The sequence below is a fragment of the Podarcis liolepis genome (assembly GCF_965112155.1).
Source record: "Podarcis liolepis genome assembly, chromosome: 3".
NCBI lineage: Eukaryota > Metazoa > Chordata > Lepidosauria > Squamata > Lacertidae > Podarcis > Podarcis liolepis.
The window spans coordinates 99,147,984-99,169,557 of NC_139557.1; the positions used below are offsets into that span (position 1 = coordinate 99,147,984).

General features: G+C 41.6%; 2 protein-coding genes across 6 annotated transcripts in view; one reads left to right on the forward strand and one right to left on the reverse strand.

The window, feature by feature from the left end:
• The window catches only part of HHAT (hedgehog acyltransferase), a 569,735-nt gene that overhangs the window by 256,255 nt on the left and 291,906 nt on the right, over nucleotides 1–21,574 (reverse strand). The window lies entirely within an intron of this gene.
• KCNH1 (potassium voltage-gated channel subfamily H member 1) overlaps nucleotides 1–21,574 on the forward strand; it is a 222,793-nt gene that overhangs the window by 93,427 nt on the left and 107,792 nt on the right. For all 4 annotated transcript variants that reach the window (XM_083494257.1, XM_083494254.1, XM_083494255.1 and 1 more), the window contains exons 8-9: nucleotides 10,220–10,419; nucleotides 15,185–15,437. In XM_083494257.1, coding sequence (XP_083350383.1) covers nucleotides 10,220–10,419; nucleotides 15,185–15,437 — 453 coding nt within the window. The remainder of the gene's footprint in view (nucleotides 1–10,219; nucleotides 10,420–15,184; nucleotides 15,438–21,574) is intronic.

A 21,574-nucleotide genomic window follows, 5' to 3' on the forward strand; every position in this document is an offset into this window, starting at 1 on the left:
GTGATTAGTAGATTCCATACAGGTGTGGTGAGAACATTTAAATAGGGGAACACCAGCAACTACCCCCCCCCTTCTAGAGATCCTATCTGTACTCCTGCACTTAGGGGTTGATCACCCCTTTAGGCTTCCCAGAGTGCAATCAAATTCTGGAGTCAAAGATAATGTTGACAGTCTGCATCACACTCTCCCATCCACTGACCTGCTGCCTCCCATGGCAGGGAAGCTCAGGCAGCTTTATAGAAGAAGTCATCAAGTACATATGTCTGACCTTAGCTGGCTGGCGATTGCTCTGTTTGGTCTCTGTTCTATCCCTATCCCTATTCTATTCCTGGTTCTGAGCCACACTCCATGGTAACATCAAATCACTCTGCTTTCTAGCAACCCCTTTCCTAAAGAGCTCCAGTGGCCAACAAAAGCCTTGTCTATTTTCAGACATTTCAGTGGGTTTGGGACTTTGATTGTGCTTAGCATGGTAATAAGACCACAACAAAAGTACAATTCTCTGTATTTCTTACTTAAAGAATCATGACTGCTTGACAGAAGTGTAACTGATTTAGGCTGCTAAGAACTTATTTCCAAGCAAAACTTGAAAATTAATCTCATCTCATGCAGTTCTGACTCTAGATGCTTTTAATAATATAATTTCCAGCCTCTTCTTAAATGGTCTTTCCCTTTGTCTCATAAAAGAGGACTGATTATACAAATAGTCTATCACTGCCTTAGCACATGGGTAAACTTGGTCAAGGGTAATATTTTAAAATATCGGAACAAATCCAGGTTTGAACTCAGACTAGCCCTTTAATTTAGCCACTCGGGGAAAGTGACAAACCTTAAAGCACAAGCCAGACTCTTTGGCACAAATAATCAAAACAGCAGCTCTCACTGGAGATTTAATTTCAGCTCTGTAATTGAAAATGGCCCATGCATTACTCTCTATAAATTGCAGAACGAAAATGATACCCTTAAATGACTCTGCCTTCATTTAAGTAGTGACCTGTTCATTAGCACTGTGAAATGAAATAGAAATCCATTTTAGTTTTCGAGACTATTTAATTTTGTTGTAGATAAAAGTCAGCAAAACAGGACATCAACATTATTTCTCTCCCTAAATTGTACAAAATTCCCGCAGTCTTCCTTCATCTTCTTCACCCCAGTGGAAAGCATTGCATCTATTAATATACTGGCCAACTTTATCCCCGGTTTCAGCTAAAGTCAGGTGTAAATGCCCCCCAAATTGGCTGAGCAACAGGGCCTCTATGTTTATAAACTGTGCTGAGGGCAAGATCATGACTGCTTGGCATCACACCTGAGGAAACGAAACAGCACAGAGGGAAAAAGCTTTAGCATTAATTTTGAAAGTGAAATACTGATTGTGCAGTCTCTCAGAGAGACTGGAAGATTTACTTACATATTACATTATTCAAAACTGCTCTATAAAAATTTCAAGGTGACTTAACCGAAGATGAATTATATGCAGTTTGAAATCTCGAAACAAACTGATAAGAGCAATGAACTAGTCCCTATTAAAATATCACAACAGATTTAAATATGCATTAACCAAACTAGAAATGCTTCTCTAACACAAGAAAGTCTTTACCTGGCAACCATCAACATTAGCTTTTTCATCCCATGATTGTAAAGTGTTGCTTAGTTTGCATTCGCACAGTGCAATAGCAAACCTGTTGTATTCCCACAATTTCTACTTCTGAATTTTTTCTGACTCTGCTCCTGTTTCTTGTGCTGCTGCTGCACAAATGTTTCTAGGGTGGACAAGAGGCACATTATTGTTACACCTGAATGGTGGGAATGGTTTCCTCTGCAGCACCGATTTTGGGCACTTCCACACTGTCCCCATTTTGGGGTGGTATTCCGTCTCGTGCTGGCACTTTCAGGTTGCACAATTTTAGTTCATTGGAAGGTCTTGGGCAATAAATTCGCTCCCCACTCAATGGACATTTTTACAATTGGTTGTTACATCTGTAGTGATGACGTGGAGAAAAAGGCTGCAAGGACTGAGGTCAGGGTGATCTTTAGGGTCACTATGGGGGGGTGTGATGCTGGAAGTTTGCTTTTGTGCTTTCAACCATATTTGTCTATGCTGGTTCCTTTCATGGTTGTTACCAGTGTTGATGTTGATTATTTGTCATGGGGTTATTGGGCATTACTGGAGGGAAATAGTTTTATGCTTTGCAGTATGAGATCCAGTACTGGTATAAAACTGGGTCCCTCACAGGTGAGAGGGAAGTATGTGATCGTTCAAAGGGCATTTGGTGTTCACTGATATGAACAGTCCATTAATTTTGTATCCTTGTCAGTGATCAGTTGTAGGAACAATATAGGTGTGTAGTCAGTTATATACTGGGTTATAAGGTAGTGAATAGTTGTAGTCATTGTGTAAATGGATGGCGATAGTGACATGGTGTGAGTGTTGTGCGAATATTGTGTTTTATTTTGGTTCGGAGTTTGTATCACGCTGCCTAGTATTTTTCTCTGGAGCTTATTCAGATAGATAAGCATACGGTATATTTATGTATTTGGATTTTTCCTAATGCAAATCAAATGCAATTGTATATTGTATATTTACATCCTGATTGTATATTTATGTACAGTGGAACCTCAGTTGTCAAATGCCTCTGTAGTTGAACGTTTTGGCTTTCGAACGCCAAAAAACCAGAAGTAACTGCTCTGGTTTTCAAACGATTTTCAGAAGCCAAACGTGCTACACGGCTTCAATTTTGAGTTCCCCTGTTGTATTGATGATCCTGTACTGAGTTTTTGGTTTTCAAATGTTTTAGAAATCAAAAGGTCTCCCAGAATGGATTACGTTCGAAAACCAAGGTTCCACTGTATTTTGCTTTTACTTATTGTTAACTGCTTTGAGATCTGTGGGTAATAAACTGGCTGGCTAAACAAACGAACAGACAGTAGCCCCACAATATTAGTGGTAAATGTGTAAATCTTGATGAATGTGGTTTTAATGTGTTATGTAACATCGGTCATAATACAACTTTAGTTCAGCACTTTGAAATCCCATTGCTTTCAAGGAGGTGAGGCTCTAGCAGTGGCTACTCACTCTGAAGGCTAAGCTGTGTTTCCACAGTTTAGGCAGCAGTGTTTCTGAATACGAGTCGCAGGAAGTCACAGGAGGGGAGAGGGCTTTTGTGCTTGAATTTTGCTTGTGGGTTTCCCCCAGGTAGCTGGTTGGCCACTGTGGAAACAGGATGCTGAACAAGATAGTCCATTAATTAGCCGACCCAGCAGACTCTTATGTTCTTAAGGGATTTGAAGCATATCCTTATCCTATGGACAGTTCAACTTCATGGTTTTTTCTTCTTCAGCAGAATTGCACCCATAGTTGTAGAAATATCTTGTGAGTAATTTGACTCTGGTTTGACAATTGCAGAATTCCTGATTCCATTATGAGATTTGAGCAAGTATAATATGTACTGGTTGAGCAATTTTAATGAACCAGCTAAGTCATGCTATGTTTTTCACAGTAATGCATATGTTTCCGAGAGCTTAGATGGAGAACCAAATTTGGAACTGTATAACTTTAATTATTATTTGAAAGTTATAATCATAAGTTACTCAAAGAAAAAACAACACACTCAATATCGAAGCGCTGTTGCAGCAAATCATTATAGTTACATGATGTTAGATGGATTCTAAATTTGTCTTATTTCTATGGTGGTGATACTGCTACCGAAATTAGAACTATACAGATTGAGTGATCTCTTTGAATTGTCAATCAAGCTTTCTATTAATATGTAGTAATGGAATTATGAATGACAGGTCTGAAATTGGATATTTAACATTTTGTTAATTGATTTTTAACATTCTAGCACCATGGAAGTTCATGCACCAATATTTTCCTTTTGCGGAGGTTAGTATCCATGATGTTGTGTGTTAAATGTAGATTATTTCATTGTAATGCTGCACTTCTTAGTGCAACAAGCCTTGGTTCAGATCCTGATTTGGCGCTTTAGAAAAACAGCCTGCCTTGATCCAGGGTGCTTTGTAGGCTGCCTGATTCAGCTTGAGGTCTGCCCATGTATGCTTTGCTCCCCTTTATTTTCAGGGTTTTAATTTATTTATTTTTAAAAGGCTTTTGTATTTTCCCTTTTGGCAGAAGCTGATGAAATTTTAGGCATGGTAGGCCATGCAGAGTGGATAATGCCTGCTGAACTACAAGCAAATAGATCCAGGGACTTTCATGTTAGACACCTCTGAAGTGTGTGGTTGTTTTTTTTAAAAAGGAAACATTTATAATTTTAAATTTGGGGCAGAATTGGGTGATTTGCAAGCAAGGTTGCTCCTTCTGAGACTATAAACCCTGCCACATTTCAGAAGAATACTTGGAGCTGACCACTGTGAGAACAACAGGATGCTAGACTTGGTGGGCTCCTCCTAGCTTCTTATGGAGTGGCTTTGCTGCAAGGGTAGCCATTGAAGTTTTGGGGTGGGTAGTAACTCACTCTCAGCCTAACCTACCTCACAAGATGGTTGTGAGGATAAAATGGGGAGTAGGAGAACTATGTTCACCACCTTGAGCTCCTTGGAATAAATGGGAGCGATAGAGGTAGTAAAGAAAGAAATGCTGAGGTAGATAGATAATGGCCACAAACATAAACAAGCTGACGTGTGACTTGTGGCTCGAATTCAAATCCCCACTCTGCAGTGAAGCTCTTTAGTGAATAGCGCAGTGTTGACTACTTCCCAGCCAGAGCCTACTGCCTTTGGTTGGTTTTGTGGAAAATCCCATCTACACCATCCCAAGGCTTGGATACAGTTGTGAATAACAGTGGCAGCCTTGTGTTGATGCTGATTTGTCTTATTTCTAAAGCTAGTTCCAGTTTATTCTAGAATGAGAAGCAGTCCAAGGAATAGCATGTTTATAAAATTAGTACATGGCATTTAAGAGGCCTCTCCTGCCACTGCTTTTTGGATTTGATATCCCACTTTATCACTCCCCTTCAGGAGTCTCAAAGCGGCTAACATTTTCCTTTCCCTTCCTCCCCCACATCAAACACTCTGTGAGGTGAGTGGGGCTGAGAGACTTCAGAGAAGTGTGATTGGCCCAAGGTCACCCAGCAGATGCATGTGGAGGAGCGGGGAATCAAACCCAGTTCACCAGATTACGAGTCTATTGCTCTTAACCACTACACCATACTGGCTCTCTCTTTTCTCTCTTTTAGCCCTTGTTTGTCATATTAGGTCACAATGATGCAATGATATCAGAAGATAGAATGAAATAAATTCTCTCGTCATGCTCTAGAGTTACCTACTGCTTTCTTTAGCCACCCTGTCTCTTGACTAGCTACCCTAAAGCCCTCCCTCCTCCTCCCTAAAGCTGCTTCTGACCTGAAGCACCATGAACATTTCTTAAGGTCCCTTCTGTGATGATCATCTCTGCCCCTTTCCCTCTAACTTTTCTTGAGGTTCCTCTTCACCCTTCCTTCTGGACCCTTCATTCATCTTTCATGCCTTTGGAGTCCCTGTCTCTTAGGGTTCCCTGAGTCCTGGGACCACTTCCTAACCCTTAACCTGCACCATGTGAGATTTTAATTCCAGCCAAACTGACAGCTCTCCCTTGCCACACAGAAGCTGGATTACAAACTTCGTTGTTTCTTGAATATCTGAACTTTCTGTGCCGCCATACCAGCTTAGGCAATCAGTGTCAGAGGCATCACCACCACAAGTACACACTCGCGTTGGTTGATCTTACTCGGAAGAAACAAGAGGGTGCTCCTTAAGAGAGCACATTTAAAATCAGTCCAATTAAATGCAATGATTCATACTGGGAACATGAGACACTATTGCAACACTTATAACCCCAATTACAAGGTTTGAGTGTTTTGCAACTACTCCAGGCAGGAACTCTTTTAAAAAAACCAACAAAACTTTTAAAAAAGCTATATTCTATTGTGACAATCAAGTACATACATTTTTTTTTTATTTGTGTGAGTTTTAACTACATTAAAAGTAGCAAATTGTTTGGTAGCCTCACCAACCTGATAGTGACCTTCACAACTTGGCTGTAAGAGTAACTCCCTGTAGCAATTATGCAGCTTTTATCTGTAGTGTTATTTTTAAAAAAACCCACCACAATGTTTTAAATGAGGTGGCAGCGCAGAGTGCATTGTTAATGAGTTGCCACATTGTCGCAGACAAGACACTGTACTTTAACTCTGAACAGAGAAGACGTAATTGGGAAGAGAGAATAATGCAAAGACGCTCGGCTCTGTCTGAGGGTTCTGTGCATTAAATGACATCTGCTGAAAAGATTTCTTTCTGGGCTGGTGCTGTGGCAGGTGTTGCCACAGAAGAACAATACTAGCTGTGAATGGAATTTGCTCATGCTCTGTAAGAATGCTTTATTTGCCTGTTCTCTTTGTGGCAATAGCCTTGACTGAAAGCATTGGCTAAAAAATAATAATGTGCGAGGCTTAGGATGAGATTTTGATGGGCAAATGTTCCCTTGCTATCGACTTCCTCTCATAGTTCTTCTGTGGTTAATCACTGACTTCGCATATTGAGGAAATTGAGTATAAATATTCTTCTCATATTGATGAAACTAGGAATCACCCTTGCAAAATATGGCCTTGCAAATGTGTTTGTTACCTCAGCCTGCGGCATGAAAAGCAGGTGTTTGTGCTGTAACTTGGGCCTTTTTTCAGGTGCAGTTTTTACAATGTTTCCAGAGATTTACTGAACTCGGCTGCATGGTTGGAGTACTCTGTGAGCCCAACACGCACATGCAGGAAGGACTGTAGTCTGGTGGTAGAGTATCTGTTTTTCATACAGAATGTGTCAGGTTCAATTCCCAGTATTTCCTATTAGGGTTGGGAGAGACCTGTTACGTATTCAGTGGTCTGTGTTTGCCTGAGCTTGAGTCTGGACGAAGGATTCTGAGCCCCTGTATTCTGATTCGATACATGATATCCAATCACAGAACATTTCAGGATTTGGGCCTCTGCCATTGTCCCTTAAACTCTGAGTTATGATTCGCGGCTTGGAAGTTTAGACAGCCAATCACATTGGGAGTGGGAGTGGCCCAGGCCTTCAGAAATGTATATAGGCAGTTGCTTTGCCCCTGTTGTCCAGTTCTGTTAGCTCAGTAAAGGTTCTTGCTGTTATCACTGTGACTTGCCTGGTGGGAACCCACCTACACTTCAAGACCCTTGCCTAGAACCCCAGAGAGCTGCTGCCAGTCAGTGTATGCAGTATTGAGCTAGATGGAACAATATAAATCAGCTTCCCTTGTTTCATGCAGGCTTGTGGAGGTTGGCTCATGCAGCACTAAGCCATAGTTTCACATTACCTTAAAAACCAGGCCATTTTGTAATGTGACACCCGATCTTATTTTTCTTCTTAATTTGTCTTACTTACTCAGTGGGCCAAATCCAGCATTTCGCAAGTAGAATTCTGCTCATGCACTGGGACGTCTTCCTCTGAACTTCCCCATGTGCACAGACAGTGCTGGATACAACCTACTAGGTGATAGCTGACAACATTATATTCACAGTGGGACCCAGTGAAATCAGTGGGTTGACTAATATAAATTCATTTATTTCAAAGGGTCTGCTCTCAGTAAGACTTAGTTGAACTCAACCCACCGTATTGAAAGTACAGTATGCATTGCAAGTATAGTAACCCATTGTGTGGAGAATGTGGTGGCTAGGTTGCTTGTGGGGGCAAGTTACTACCAGCCTATAACACGTTGCTTGCGGTATTTTCACTGGCCAGTTTGCTACTGGGCCTAGTTCAAGGTGTTGGTACTAACATATATGTCCCTATGAAGCTCAGGAGAAGATTACTTGAGAAACCACCTTATACACCCAGTAAATTGATGCAGTCTGCAGGATAATTTCTCTTGCAAGTTCCAAAGTTCTAAGAAGCCTGCTCCACAATAACTCAGAGCAGGGCTTTTGATGTGGCTGCCCCTGTTTTGCCGCTGCCAAGATACAAACAGCTCCCACCTTTTGTTCCAACAGGCTTTTCCAGCTGGATAAAAGGAGGCCTTACTGCAAATGTCTACTTGTTAGAGTTTTAGTGTTGTTTTAAATATATCTGTTGCTTTCATGTTTTTAACTTTTTAAAATTATGTGCAAATTGCATCAAGACGGTGGTTTAGAAAGCAAATAATAAAGCAACAACAATACATTTTACAGGATTCAGAATATTTGGGCTTGGTGTGCCCCTCACCTCTGCCTCTTCTTTCTTTCTTCCTTCCTTCCTTCCTTCCTTCCTTCCTTCCTTCCTTTCTTTCTTTCTTTCTTTCTTTCCTATTGTATATATTTTTTTAAAAAATTGAAAGGTTTTAAAAAGAGTTCCACTTTTTTAAAGAAGAAAAGAAAATGCAGAGAGCCTTCTTGGTAGTGGCACCATCCCTGTAGAATGCCCTCCCTTCAAATGTCAAGGAGATAAAGAATTGCACAACTTTTAGAAGACATCTGAAGGCAGCCCTGTATTGGGAGGTTTTTAATGTTTGTTGTTTTTATTATGTTTTTAGATATGCTGTAAGCTGCTGTAGAGTGGCTGGGGAAACCCAGCCAGATGGACGGGGTAATAATAATAATAATAATAATAATAATAATAATAATAATAATAATAATAGTTATTATTAAGTTCCCAATGCTATGAAAGCATGTAACTTACAACCTTGTTCAGAAACCCTGTGGGTGAAATGATGCTTGTTTGTTTTTCTTAAAAAAAATGTTTTGATGAATCTCCTGCACTAATACTGTATTTCACTGGCTAACTAATGGCAAATTAAAGCTAATAAGGTTTGAGATAGATTAATCAGATGGAGTAGAATGCCTTTTGGCAAGGGTAATTATAATACACAATTTGTAATTAACAGTCAGAATGGTTATTTGCAGCATCCTGATTATGAAGAATTAGAGGTGTGTGGGGACTCAATTAAGCATGGTGTGGCTGGATTATAATTCAGGGATAGTAGCTCTCACCCAGAACAGAATTAAACACAAGGAGCTTCAACCTTAGTGGCATGCCTTGTTCACGTTTAGTTGGCTGCCCCACTGCAGAAATGTTCTCAAACCCTGGACAGCCTTAGACAGGGCATGACAGCAAATGTGGTCTAGTGAGCGTGGTTCAACTCATTTTCCTCCTACCAGTATCAGTGCTTGATTTTGTACACCTTCGTTGTTGTTTAGTTGTTTAGTCGTGTCCGACTCTTTGTGACCACATGGACCAGAGCACACCAGGCACTCCTGTCTTCCACTGCCTCCCACAGTTTGGTCAAACTCATGCTGGTAGCTTTGAGAACACTGTCCAACCATCTCACCCTCTGTCGTCCCCTTCTCCTTGTGCCCTCAGTCTTTCCCAACATCAGGGTCTTTTCCAGGGAGTCTTCTCTTCTCATGAGGTGGCCAAAGTATTGGAGCCTCAGCTTCACGATCTGTCCTTCCAGCGAGCACTCAGGGCTGATTTCCTTAAGAACGGAGAGGTTTGATCTTCTTGCAGTCCATGGGACTCTCAAGAGTCTCCTCCTTAGTAAGGCTTTAGTTGTAAATTCTTTGTAATAAATTCTTAGTAAGTTGTAAGTCCTTTGTACTGGTTTTTAATGTTTGTTAAAATACCTTGATGGAACGGCACGGTTACAACCCCCCTCCCCAAACAAACAAACAAACAAACAAATATTTTTTATAATGGAGCTGCTGTGGCAGATAGGCATTCCTCTGGTAATTGCCAGCAATGTTGGTAACCACCAGCAGTATTAAAAGGAGCAAATACACTTGGATTCTGCAACTAATGGGATTCTGTACCTGCTTATGGTTAGTTGAACTGGAGGAAGTTGATTAGTGAGAACAAGCAAGGCTTCAATAAGCAGCCTTCAGGGGTGTAAAGCGAGTTCCCTAATAACTAGGAGTTCTCCAATAAAGTCACTGAACACAAGCTAAACTGACATGGGCATTCTTTAATTGAAACAAGAGAATTTGTGCTAAGGGGATGCTCCACTAACAGGATTCAGAATTACTTGAGAAGCACTTGAGTGCCAACAGCAACCATCCAATAAGTGGCATCTTCATGTCAGTTTGTAACAATTAAGATAATTAATGTGTATTTTGCACTACTTTCTCCTACAGAGAACACACTGTATCGACATTGATCTCAAACGTCCTGCTTAAAAAGTGTTCGGAAAATATTCAACTTTATCTCTTCTTCTTCTTCCTCCTCCTCCTCCTTCTATTTCCAGCTCTCCTATATGCAACGATTTTTGGTAATGTAACAACCATATTCCAGCAAATGTATGCTAATACAAATAGATACCACGAAATGCTAAACAGTGTCCGGGACTTCCTGAAACTCTATCAAGTGCCCAAAGGTCTGAGTGAACGTGTGATGGATTATATTGTTTCTACCTGGTCCATGTCCAGAGGCATCGATACAGAAAAGGTGAGCTGTCTTGATACTGGAAAGCTACCATCAAATAAATGCTTTCTCACTGTTCCTTTCTTGTCGCTGCTATTCTTGATGACTGTTTATTGGGTTGATTTTTTAAAAACTCAGTTTTCCTTATATCAAATTCATCTTTGTCAAATGTAGAGACGTCTGAGTTCTCTGAAGTTTTCTCCACATACTGGCTTTGTAAGTTTCAAATTTTCATTGAGAAAAATATGGGGAAATTTGAAGAATGTTGCAATGCAACCCAGCAGCGCAGATTTCTTTCCCTCCTCCATTCCTTCTCCATTTGTTTGTTGCCCATTGTGGTGGCTAATACAGTCAGGAGAATTTGGGAGATGTAGTTATCTAAGGGGTTTCTGTATTTGGGAAGCACATGATATATCAGCCGTGATGAAACTTAGCAGGTCTTTATATGGATGTGATGTTACTGCTGCAGACCAAGATTCCTCTGGATGTTACAGCCACAGAGTTCTCCTCTGACAGCAGCCTTGAGGAGAAAATGAACACACTCCCTCAATTGTCCCATGAAAAGGTGCAATCAGCTTCCTCGCCTTCCCTGAACGTTGAGGAGAGACCTCTGCCACAGACTATCTAGAGCAGCAGTTCTCAACCTGTGGGTCCCCAGATGTTGTTGGACTACAACTCCCATCATCCCTGAGCTCTGGCCTTGCTATCTAGGGGTGATGGGAGTTGCAGTTCAACAACATCTGGGGACCCACAGGTTGAGAAAGGCTAGATCTAGAGGATCAGGAGAGTCCAGAGGAGATATCACCACAGGCTGGAACCCCAATCCCTAGAGGAAGCCAACTGTAGAAGATCTAACTGACCAGATTCACAATGGGGGGGGGGGATTCTAGTCAATTAATACCTATAGCCCAGGCTATAAAGATCTGCCAGTTGTTCCAAGACACAGCGGAGGTAATTCACATGTTCTGTCTCAGCATGTTCTGTCCTGAAACCCACATTTATGTAGGTCCCTCTCCAAGGTGCTGATTCTTCTTTGCCTAGCCTTCCATTACTATGCCTGTTACTATTAATATACAGTAGTGTCCTTTGTTTGAAGATCTCATGGCTCACAAGATAAAAGCACAAATACCTTACTTGCAGTATTGGGCATCCCCATGAAACTGGACACCCGTGAACCCTACGAATGGTGCCTTGGGTGCATTCTGTGCCCACTAAATAAACAAATCCACAAATCCAGGAAAATAGCTTCTCTGGCTCAAAATTGTTGGTGAACTTTAGTAAATATGAATGCTGTTTCTTCAACAGGCACCTTCAACAGGCACACCCTAACTCCTTCTAAGAGAGGGCAAGTCCCTGGTTCCAGTGGCGGAGCTTCACTGAGCAGGCCTGCCCGGGCGCGGCGCGCGTCCTGGGGGTGTGGTGCCCAGCGCAGTGGGGGTACAGCTGTGATGGCTCGCCCCGTACTCCACTTCCTCTGCCACTGCCTGGGTCCGTTGCATATTCTGTGTGTAGAAATATTGAACTATGGAACTCACTGCTGCAGCAGGCAATAAAGGCCACCAACTCTGATGGCTTTGAAAGAGGGTTAGACAAATTCATAGAGGATAAAGCTATCAACAGCTTCTGACTGGGATGGCTGGAGGCAGTCATGCTTCGGAATACCAGTTGCTAGAAACAGCTGGGTGGGTGAGGGCTCTTGTGCGTGAGTCCTGCTTATGGGTTTCCTACAGGCCTTTTGTTGGCCACTGTGAGAACAGGGTGCTGGGCCACACGGCCCATGGCTTGATCCATCAGGCTCCTCTTACGTTCTCATGCAACATTTCTGTCCAGTCATGACTTGAAAAGCATCCTCAGTTTCCTCTATTTAACATCTTTTCTTTTCTGTATTATCATTATTTTTTAACTTGATTCGCTGTCCTTCATTTGTTGGGTATCTTGACCTTGGCCACAAAAGGTGGGCTAATTTCAAAACAAACTTCTGCCCTCTTGCACCAAAGGCATTTTCATGAGAAGAATGGAAAGGTTATTGAATCACAGCTATCCGTTTTCACCTTGAAGAATTGCTTTAATAAATATAAAGAAATATTCAATTCTTCGACTATTAAAAGAGATATATTCTGATAGATTTCTGTAATTGACATATTCATATCATAGGCAGTGCAGTTTAGCATCTTCTTTTTTTTTTAAATGCCTATGTTGATAGCAGAGGCTAACAAATTTAAGACTTGAGTAATGACAATACCAGTCCATAAATTCTAAAGTCCAATTCTCAAGCTCCACTGAATTTGCATACAAACACAACTTCAAGAACATTATGGAATGAATAAATCATAATGTGATTTCTACACTCCTGCATGGCTGTCACTACTGATGTGTGTCATGTAATACATCCCTCTAAGCAAATATTTTGAAGGTGAATTTATCCCCTGAATCACTATGCTTTTATTTTACCTGCTTCATGAGGTACAGAGGGTATAGAAGAACTAAAACAGTAAAAGCTAATTTAAGCATTATTGATTTATTTTGCAAATGTAAGGTAAGGTAAAGGTAAAGGACACCTGGATGGTTAAGTCCAGTCAAATTCAACTATGGGTTGCGGCGCTCGTCTCCGATTTCAGGCCAAGGGAGCCAGCGTTTGTCTGCAGACAGCCTTCTGGGTCATGTGGCCAGCATGACTAAATCACTTCTGGTGAAACAGAATGCCGTGATGAGTACCAGAGCGCACAGAAACACCATTTCCCTTCCCACCACAGCAGTACCTATTTATCTACTTGCATTGGTATGCTTTTGAATTACTAGGTTGGCAGGAGCTGGGACAGAGCAACAGGAGCTCACCCCTTCATGTGGATTCAAACTGCTGACCTCCTGATCAAGCAAGCATAAGAGGCTCAGTGTTTAAACCACAGTGCCACCTTAATGGGCTGAACAATTGAAAGAAGCCATCACAACAGTTTTGGTTACATTTTAACTTGTATGTTGATGAAAGGCAACAATGCTACTATTTTATTGTTTTGTTGTAGATTTATAAATGATTCTTAGTTTTATGTTTTGTAAGCCACTTACGGTATAATTTGCCGCAGAAGGCAAGTGGTGGTTGTTGTGTAAATTTGAAAGAAAGTGTTATCAGTATCATGCATAGATTTGGCAGGTACCTTGCTTTTGATTTTCAGACATTTTCTTTTAGATGTTTTATGCTGAAAGGCCTATGTAACTGTTTAATATTTTTGGCTTAGCCAGATACTTTAACAATTGTTTTGTACCGTTTTTATATTTCATTGTATATATTGCTATGCATTGCCACTGTATGAATTGTCAGTATACAAATACTTTTATAAATAATGATAAAATAACCCAGAAATCCTGTGTTTCCCAAATAAGTTCTAGTTCTGCCCTTTCCATTAAGCAAAGGTACGTTAGACAAGCATATTAGTAAAACAAGTTTATCCTAAGGATAGTTGCCATAGTGGTAGCTGTCTTCTAGTTGCCCCAAGGCAATGGCAGAGGCCAGGGCTTGTTGGGAAATTCCACATCTGAGTGTATTTTGAGAAAAAGGTTCTTCTTCTCTAGTGGAATAAAAATCATCAGCAATAAGCAAACTTTTCTTCCTAGGCATGTGAATGCTAGCAACTACTCTAAGATGCTATTGTGTTTGACCACTGATGCAATGATACCACTCTTCTGCGCTGGTTTGACCATGAATGGAAATTGGAGGTTTCAATTAAATGAGTTTTAACAAAATGCAAGCAAAACATAAGCAGAATCCAACCAAAGTTAACCCTATTAGGGAGATTTAAGCATGTGCCAGGTCTTGAATGTGAGCTACAATTTTTTTTGGGGGGGGGGGTTGGGGGTTGGGAGGTGTAATCTTAGCAAGGCAGCCAATGTGTGTTTGGCCACATAACTCTCTCCTCCTGCCAGGAATGTGATGATGATTTGCTACTGTAGGTTAATTGGTTTTCTCATGACAAAGGAATTTGAAAGCCCCCAGATCATATATACATTCCAAAAAGTTTAAGCATTTGTGTGCTGTTTCAATTGCATGCCCTATTTAAGTATGTGATATGTATTCTGTTCTATTGATTTCACTGTCTTAAAAAAACAAAAAACCTTTGACTATTATCTTGGTAGCTCAATAGCTACCAAAGAATGTGTTTGGCCTAAATAACTGTTTTATTCTTGGTCTTGTACAGTTATCTTCTGCCTTAATATTGAAGAGCTTTTTAATTTAATGTTGAGGCTGGTGCGGGAATTTCAGGGTCAATGAGGATTGCACTTTTAAAAGTAATTTTCTAACTTTGCGTTCCCTGACAGATTCCTGTTTAACATTTGCAATTATAACTTCAGCAGCTGCCACCATTCCCAATGAGATTTAATGATTACTATTAATTATTTTCTGTCTGCTATCTTGGCAGTCGGAGATGTTTCAGTTTATTTTATAAAAACAAACATCTGCTGAGCAGTGTCACAGCTTCCATGCACATAGGTAGATGCAGAGGATTCCAAATTCAAAGGCAAACAGCTAAAAACAGGGTTGTTATTGGGGATTCACATCACTTAAGAGACAGGTGGCTAGATTCCATTGCTGCAGCCACTTGTCCAAAAGAGCAAAGAAGCAGCGACAGGAATTTAGCCAATTGTAAGTTGGCTAGCCAACAGGAAGCCAAAAGGAATCTCCTGCACAAGCACACGATGCTTTTTAAAGAAAAAAAGATTGCCATAATGACAGCGTACAGTGGATGTAGCACACTCGAATCTCTTGCAGAGGTTGATTCTTGTAATGTTGTCCCAGGTTCTGCAGATTTGCCCTAAGGACATGCGAGCAGACATCTGCGTTCATCTGAATCGAAAAGTTTTTAAAGAGCACCCTGCGTTTAGGCTGGCCAGCGATGGGTGTCTGCGAGCTCTTGCCATGGAATTTCAGACGGTGCACTGTGCTCCGGGGGATCTCATATATCATGCTGGAGAGAGCGTGGACAATCTTTGCTTTGTGGTTTCGGGATCCTTGGAAGTTATCCAGGATGATGAAGTTGTTGCAATTTTGGGTAGGTTCTCCCATTACATTCCGTCTTCGTGTTCACATTTGTGTACCAAATGACAGTGTTTATTCTGAAAGTGAATTCCTGTGTAGCTTCTTTCTTTCATTTTTTGCTTTTTTTTAATCAGCTGTTTTGTTTGAGTTTCGCTTAGGGATTGTTTTTATTGTAAATATTGTTTGGTTATTGAGATTTGTTACTAGGGGTGTCGGAAGCTGAACTGCAGTGGAACAGAAACACAAAAACAAATACAGGGTAAAGTGGAAAATAGTTAGCCACCTTGAGTTCCTCTGAAAAAGAGGGAATGTGTTTCCCCCCAATAGAATAATAATAATAATAATAATAATAATAATAATAATAATAATAATAATAATATACACTATAGCTGAGAGCCAGTGTGGTGTAGTGGTTAAGAGCGGTAGTCACGTAATCTGGGTAACCGGGTTCGCGTCTCCGCTCCTCCACATGCAGCTGCTGGGTGACCTTGGGCCAGTCACACTTCTATGAAGTCTCTCAGCCCCACTCACCTCACAGAGTGTTTGTTGTGGGGGAGGAAGGGAAAGGAGATTGTTAGCCGCTTTGAGACTCCTGAAGGGGAGTGAAAGGCGGGATATCAAATCCAAACTCTTCTTCTTCTTCTTCTTCTAGCTGGGGAGAAGCATACAGCTAGTGGTGGTCATCCATGACTTTATAATTCATTGGAAGTAAGGGACCCATCCATCCCTCTCCCTCCCCATCCCGTCTTGGATATATTTATTGCAATGCTGTTGTTTAACACAGTATTTCCAGGCATCATTAACAGCATAGAAGCATTAAAGAACATTAAAACCTATTCTGTCAACCAAAGCCCAAAGCATTTTGAAATGTAGATTTGCTCTATTTTTAGCCAGAAAGTTCAGCCACACAGTGAGGGCACTAAGCACATAAAAAAGGTTTTGCACTTCAACACAGTGGAAGCAAAGCAAGGAGGGAAAGACCATGTGATAACCCATAAGATGTAGGTAAGTAACAAGGCTGATCCAGCCTTCAGGTGGTGATGCGATTCTATCGCACCTTTCTAATGGTAAAGTAAAATCTCACAGAGATGTGGTGCAGTGTCTGTTGCTCACATTAGCCTTGCAGAAAAAACAGCAGCCTAGCAACCTTAAATCTTTCAGAACAAATGTAGCTATCACTTAGAAGGAAATATACTGTCAGGAAAGAGAGAAGACAGAGCAATACAGTAGTACCTCGGGTTACATACGCTTCAGGTTACAGACTCTGCTAACCCAGAAATATTACCGTGGGTTAAGAACTTTGTTTCAGGATGAGAACAGAAATCATGCTCTGGCGGCGCGGCAGCAGCAGGAGGCCCCATTAGCTAAAGTGGTGCTTCAGGTTAAGAACAGGTACCACTGTATACTATAGAGCAAACCCCTTAGATGTTGTTTCTCTCTCTCCCCCCCCCCTATTTCTTCCTCTCTTTCTTTTACTTGGGGAAGCTGCCTTGCATTTGTATCTGAATTTGTCTCTCTGTCTCAACTAGGTACCCAAAAGACTGCTTGTATTCTGATTGAGCCAATTATTTATTTATTTATTTATTTATCTACAGGGCAAATTATTTGAAAGGCATATATAAATAGTCTCAGTCACAGTTTGGAGTCCTCCAGCATGCTGATGTCTCCCTCTTCCAAGCCTTTTGTTGCCAACAGTCCCCTTTCATGTTGTCATCCCCTCCCTCCTTGGTTCTCTATCTTCCCTTTGGGGCTCTGTCCAGGCCCCATTCCTCCCCTAGGCCACACCTCACATCAGACCTCACGTTCTCTCCCTTCCTGGGTTTTGTTGCTTGGCTGGAATGTAATCCTGTAAGAGCTCCTCTTTATTGCCTGGATTGACTATGCAGCCCCCAGAAGGTGGCCCAAGAGGGAATCATAGAATGGCTGGTGGCGCTGTGGGTTGAACCACAGAGCCTAGGACTTTCCGATCAGAAGGTCAGCGGTTCAAATCCCCGTGATGGGGTGAGCTCCCATTGCTCGGTCTCTGCTCCTGCCAACCTAGCAGTTCAAAAGCACATCAAAGTGCAAGTAGATAAATAGGTACCGCTCCGGTGGGAAGGTAAATGGCGTTTCCGTGCGTTGCTCTGGTTCGCCAGAAGCGGCTTAGTCATGCTGGCCACATGACCCGGAAGCTGTACGCCAGCTCCCTTGGCCAATAAAGCAAGATGAGTGCCGCAACCCCAGAGTCGGTCATGACTGGACCTAATGGTCCGGGGTCCCTTTTCCCTTTCCCTTTACCTAGAGTTGGAAGGGACCCTGAGGATCATCTAAGAATCTCAACTAAGGCATCCATGACAGATGGCGATCCAATCTCTGCTTAAAATCCTCCAAGGAAGGAGGGTCCACAACCTCCTGAGGGAGACTGTTCCACTGTTGAACAGCTCTTAGTGTCAGAAATTTCTTCCTGATGTTTAGCTGGAATCTCCTTCCTTGTAACTTGAAGCCATTGGCTTGGGTCCTAGCCTCTGGAACTGGAGAAAGTAAGCTTGCTCCATCTTCCATGTGACAGCCCTTTAGACATTTGAAGATGGCTATCATATCTCCTCTTTGTATCCTCTTTTCCATTCTAAACAGACCCAGTTCCTTCAGCTGCTTGTTATAATGCTTGGTTTCCATACCCTTGGTCATCTTAGCTGTGCTCCTCTACACATAATGCCTTCGGGCTGAAAAAGATTCCTTGCTTAGACACAGGGCCAACCCGTCCTGTTCCTACCCCCACTGAAGCCTCACTTACCAGAATTGTGTGGCTGCAGCTTATGGGTTCCAGTTTGGGTGGCAGAATCCAAGGGATGACAGAGCCCCCACCACCATTACTTGGAGAAACAAGGAGAAGCAGCTGTGGCAGCAGCTTCCAATGAGATTTTGCAGGGCTCTCACAAGATCTCACTGGAACCTGGAAGCCGCCACCAATGCTTCTTGCTTATCCAGCAGCAGTGGCACCTGCAGTGGTGCAACCTCTTGGATTCTGTCACCCAAGGCAGCTGCCTCAGTATGTCTCATGGGCGGGTCGGTTCTGCTTGCACATACGGATTGTACTCAAGACAGGCTGGACGGAGGAGACCAAACTTTAGGGCTGCTGAAGGATCACTCTGTGGTTATGACTGTCATTAACAAAGACAGTGGCTCTACTGTGAATTGGTCAGTTTAAGAACACAGGTCAATAGTCTTACTATTAAGTAACCTGTTCCACAAATTTTGAATTCTGATTATTCAGCAGTACCCCTCAGGATTTTGAATAGCAATCATTGTGAAAATTGTACTAGAAAGTGTGTGGGGGGGAATGTGTTCACTAAACTATAATCTCTCAGTTTCTCTTTTAATGGAATGTGATTATGGAATGTAAGAGTAAGAATATAAGAGTTATGCTCTTATCCCACCTTTCAACTGAGAAACAAACTGCATTTTTTATTATTATTTTGTGACTGAATGATCTATGTAACTTAGGAGCAAAATGTCCTTTGTGCCTTGAAAAGATATGAATGAATTTACAGGCAATATTTTTTAAAATGCCATTAGAGCCAACTTTACGCTGAAATTAGGAGGCTGAGCCTCCTACAACAATGTTTCATTTGGTGAGCTTATTGCTCTTGGCTTATTGAATACGCTGTGTTCTCTTGCATGTTACTATAAATCAGGTTTACCCAGTTCCTAAGAGGAAGGCATGATCTCAGTTCCAAATGATATTCATCGTACTAGAAGGATATCTTTTGAGAACCAGTCTGGTGTAGTGGATAGGATCTTGGAGTTAGGCCAAGCAAATCTGTGTTCAGTTCCCTGCCTAGTCATAAATTTGTAGAATGGAAGGGAGATCTCATCCAGCCTCCTGCTCCAAGTTAGAAATCCAGAGCAAGAGTATTTACATCAGGTGGCTGCCCAGTCTCTTCTTGAAGATCGCCTATGAGATCACCACCCACCCAGGAAATTCGCTGGGTGACCTTGGACCAGTTAGACTCTCTTACCCTAACCTACCTTTATGTTGATAAATGGAGGCACCCATGGCAGGCCACAAAAAGCCCCCCAAAAGGTCAATCTTCAGGCCTGGGGGCTGGCCCTTTAAGATTCACTCCAGACAGTGGTGTAGAGTTTTGATAACTTCAGGGATAACTGCTGAGATGTTAGACTACAATAACTTTACCAATCCTGGCTGGGGCCCATTGGATTTGTAGTCCAGCAATATCTGGAGGGCACCCTCGATCAAAGCCCTGCTTTACAAAACTAAGACATATCTTTATTATTAGAATGTAAACATATGCAGAAGTATTTCTGCACTAATACTGGAAAAGTGCAAATGCTATCTTTGTTGACTAAACATTGTTTCTCCCTTGCTGTGCTGAAGTCTTTGCTGGAAATGATGTGGTGAAACACATTAGGACCTGCCTCTTTTAAGTAGGAAACATTGTGTACAAAGGGGAGTGGGGTATTTGATTTAAAGCATTTAAATAAAATACTTTTAAAAAATCTGATCCTTTTAGGATTCCAGTTTGGTATGGAATAATTTCCACCTCAATACAAATAGCTATAATAAAGCGGATAAAATCAATAAACCAACTAAAGTTATGATTGTAGTGTGACCATGCATGCGTTTGTTATGCAAACCCAGCTATTTTAATTTGTTTACTGCCACCAGGGATTGGGGTGGTTTCATTTGTTTACTCTGATTAAGAGAGCACATTGCACAGGCGGATGGCATGGATTGCGTGTCCTCAGATTTCCAGAGTAAGTTATTATTCACAAAGTCATCATCCCCGAGGAATTTTTCTTTCTTTCAAAAAAACCATGTTACCCCTGTGGAAATGTGTGTGTATTCCATTCTGTAGAAGAAAGGTGTTAAATGGCCCATTTGCTCTAGAAGGAGAAAACCCTGCTGGTTTAATTTTATCTAATTGCAATCTTAAAGCATACAGACATAATTGTTCTTGTAATGCTTCTCTGAAACTGCTTTGGTTTAATACTTTACCCGCAAGGACATCTATTACACAGAAGTGCCAAAGGTGATAGTCCCAACTCAATGGGATAGACTCATAATGTGGCACAAGAATATTTAAACCTTGCCCCCACCCCCATGCAAGGGAGTTGGATTTTATTTGATGTATTATTTCTGTTTAGCAACCGCTTACTTTCTGAAGATCTCAAAGGGGTTCCCAGTCTGTCTGTCTGTCTGTCTGTCTACCTACCTACCTACCTACCTACCTACCTACATACCTACCTATTTATCTATACATATCTGTCTGTCTATCTATTATCTCTACACAATAAGTACAATAAAGACTAGAATGCTTTCTGTAAAACAACAACATTCAAATACTTAAACAATATCCATGTTGATATGAATAATCAGAGATCAGTACAAGACAGTATGATGCAAAATTACAACCAACATAAAACATTAGTCATGTAGCCACTCACCCAATCTCACTCACCATCCATTGCACAGAACCACAACAGTCATTTACTACTTTGAGTATTATCTCCGTCAACCAACCACTCAACAATATAACAACCTACAGTACCTACAAAGGATGACTGCCAATCATACACATGTGACATAGTCTCCCCATCTTCAAAGCACTAAAGAGCCCATGCCCCACACCTACTGGACCATGCTAGGATATCTTACAGGGGCGGGGGGCAGTTCTATACCAAGAGCAAACATTGTCTGCACAAACATTTCCGTTTGCCAAATGGAATGATTCCCCCTCTCCTCTCCCTGTGTGCTGTTCTAGGGGCTTTGCAGCTGCCCAGAGCCCATTTCAGAGGCACATGGGGGCAAGAGGGGGTAGAGCTTGGTTGTGCTTGCTGCTGGTGGTTAAGTGGATCCCACACATAAGGTTGTATCCCCCTAAGTTGTACTCAGAGTAGACCTATTGAAATAAATAAGTTAGTCATGGCCATTATTTTCAATGAGTCTGTCCTGATTAGGGGGATACAACCCAAATACAGGCAGCCCCCTGTTTACTCAGAGGTTACGAGGCACCGCCAGCAAAATCATGTATAATTGAAACCCATTGAAAGAGTCTGCAGTCACCCCACTCTGCCCATTTAGTGATATTTCAGTGATGCCTTTATGACGTTTCCATGTCCCTTCTGGGTTCAGCATGATGTGCATATACA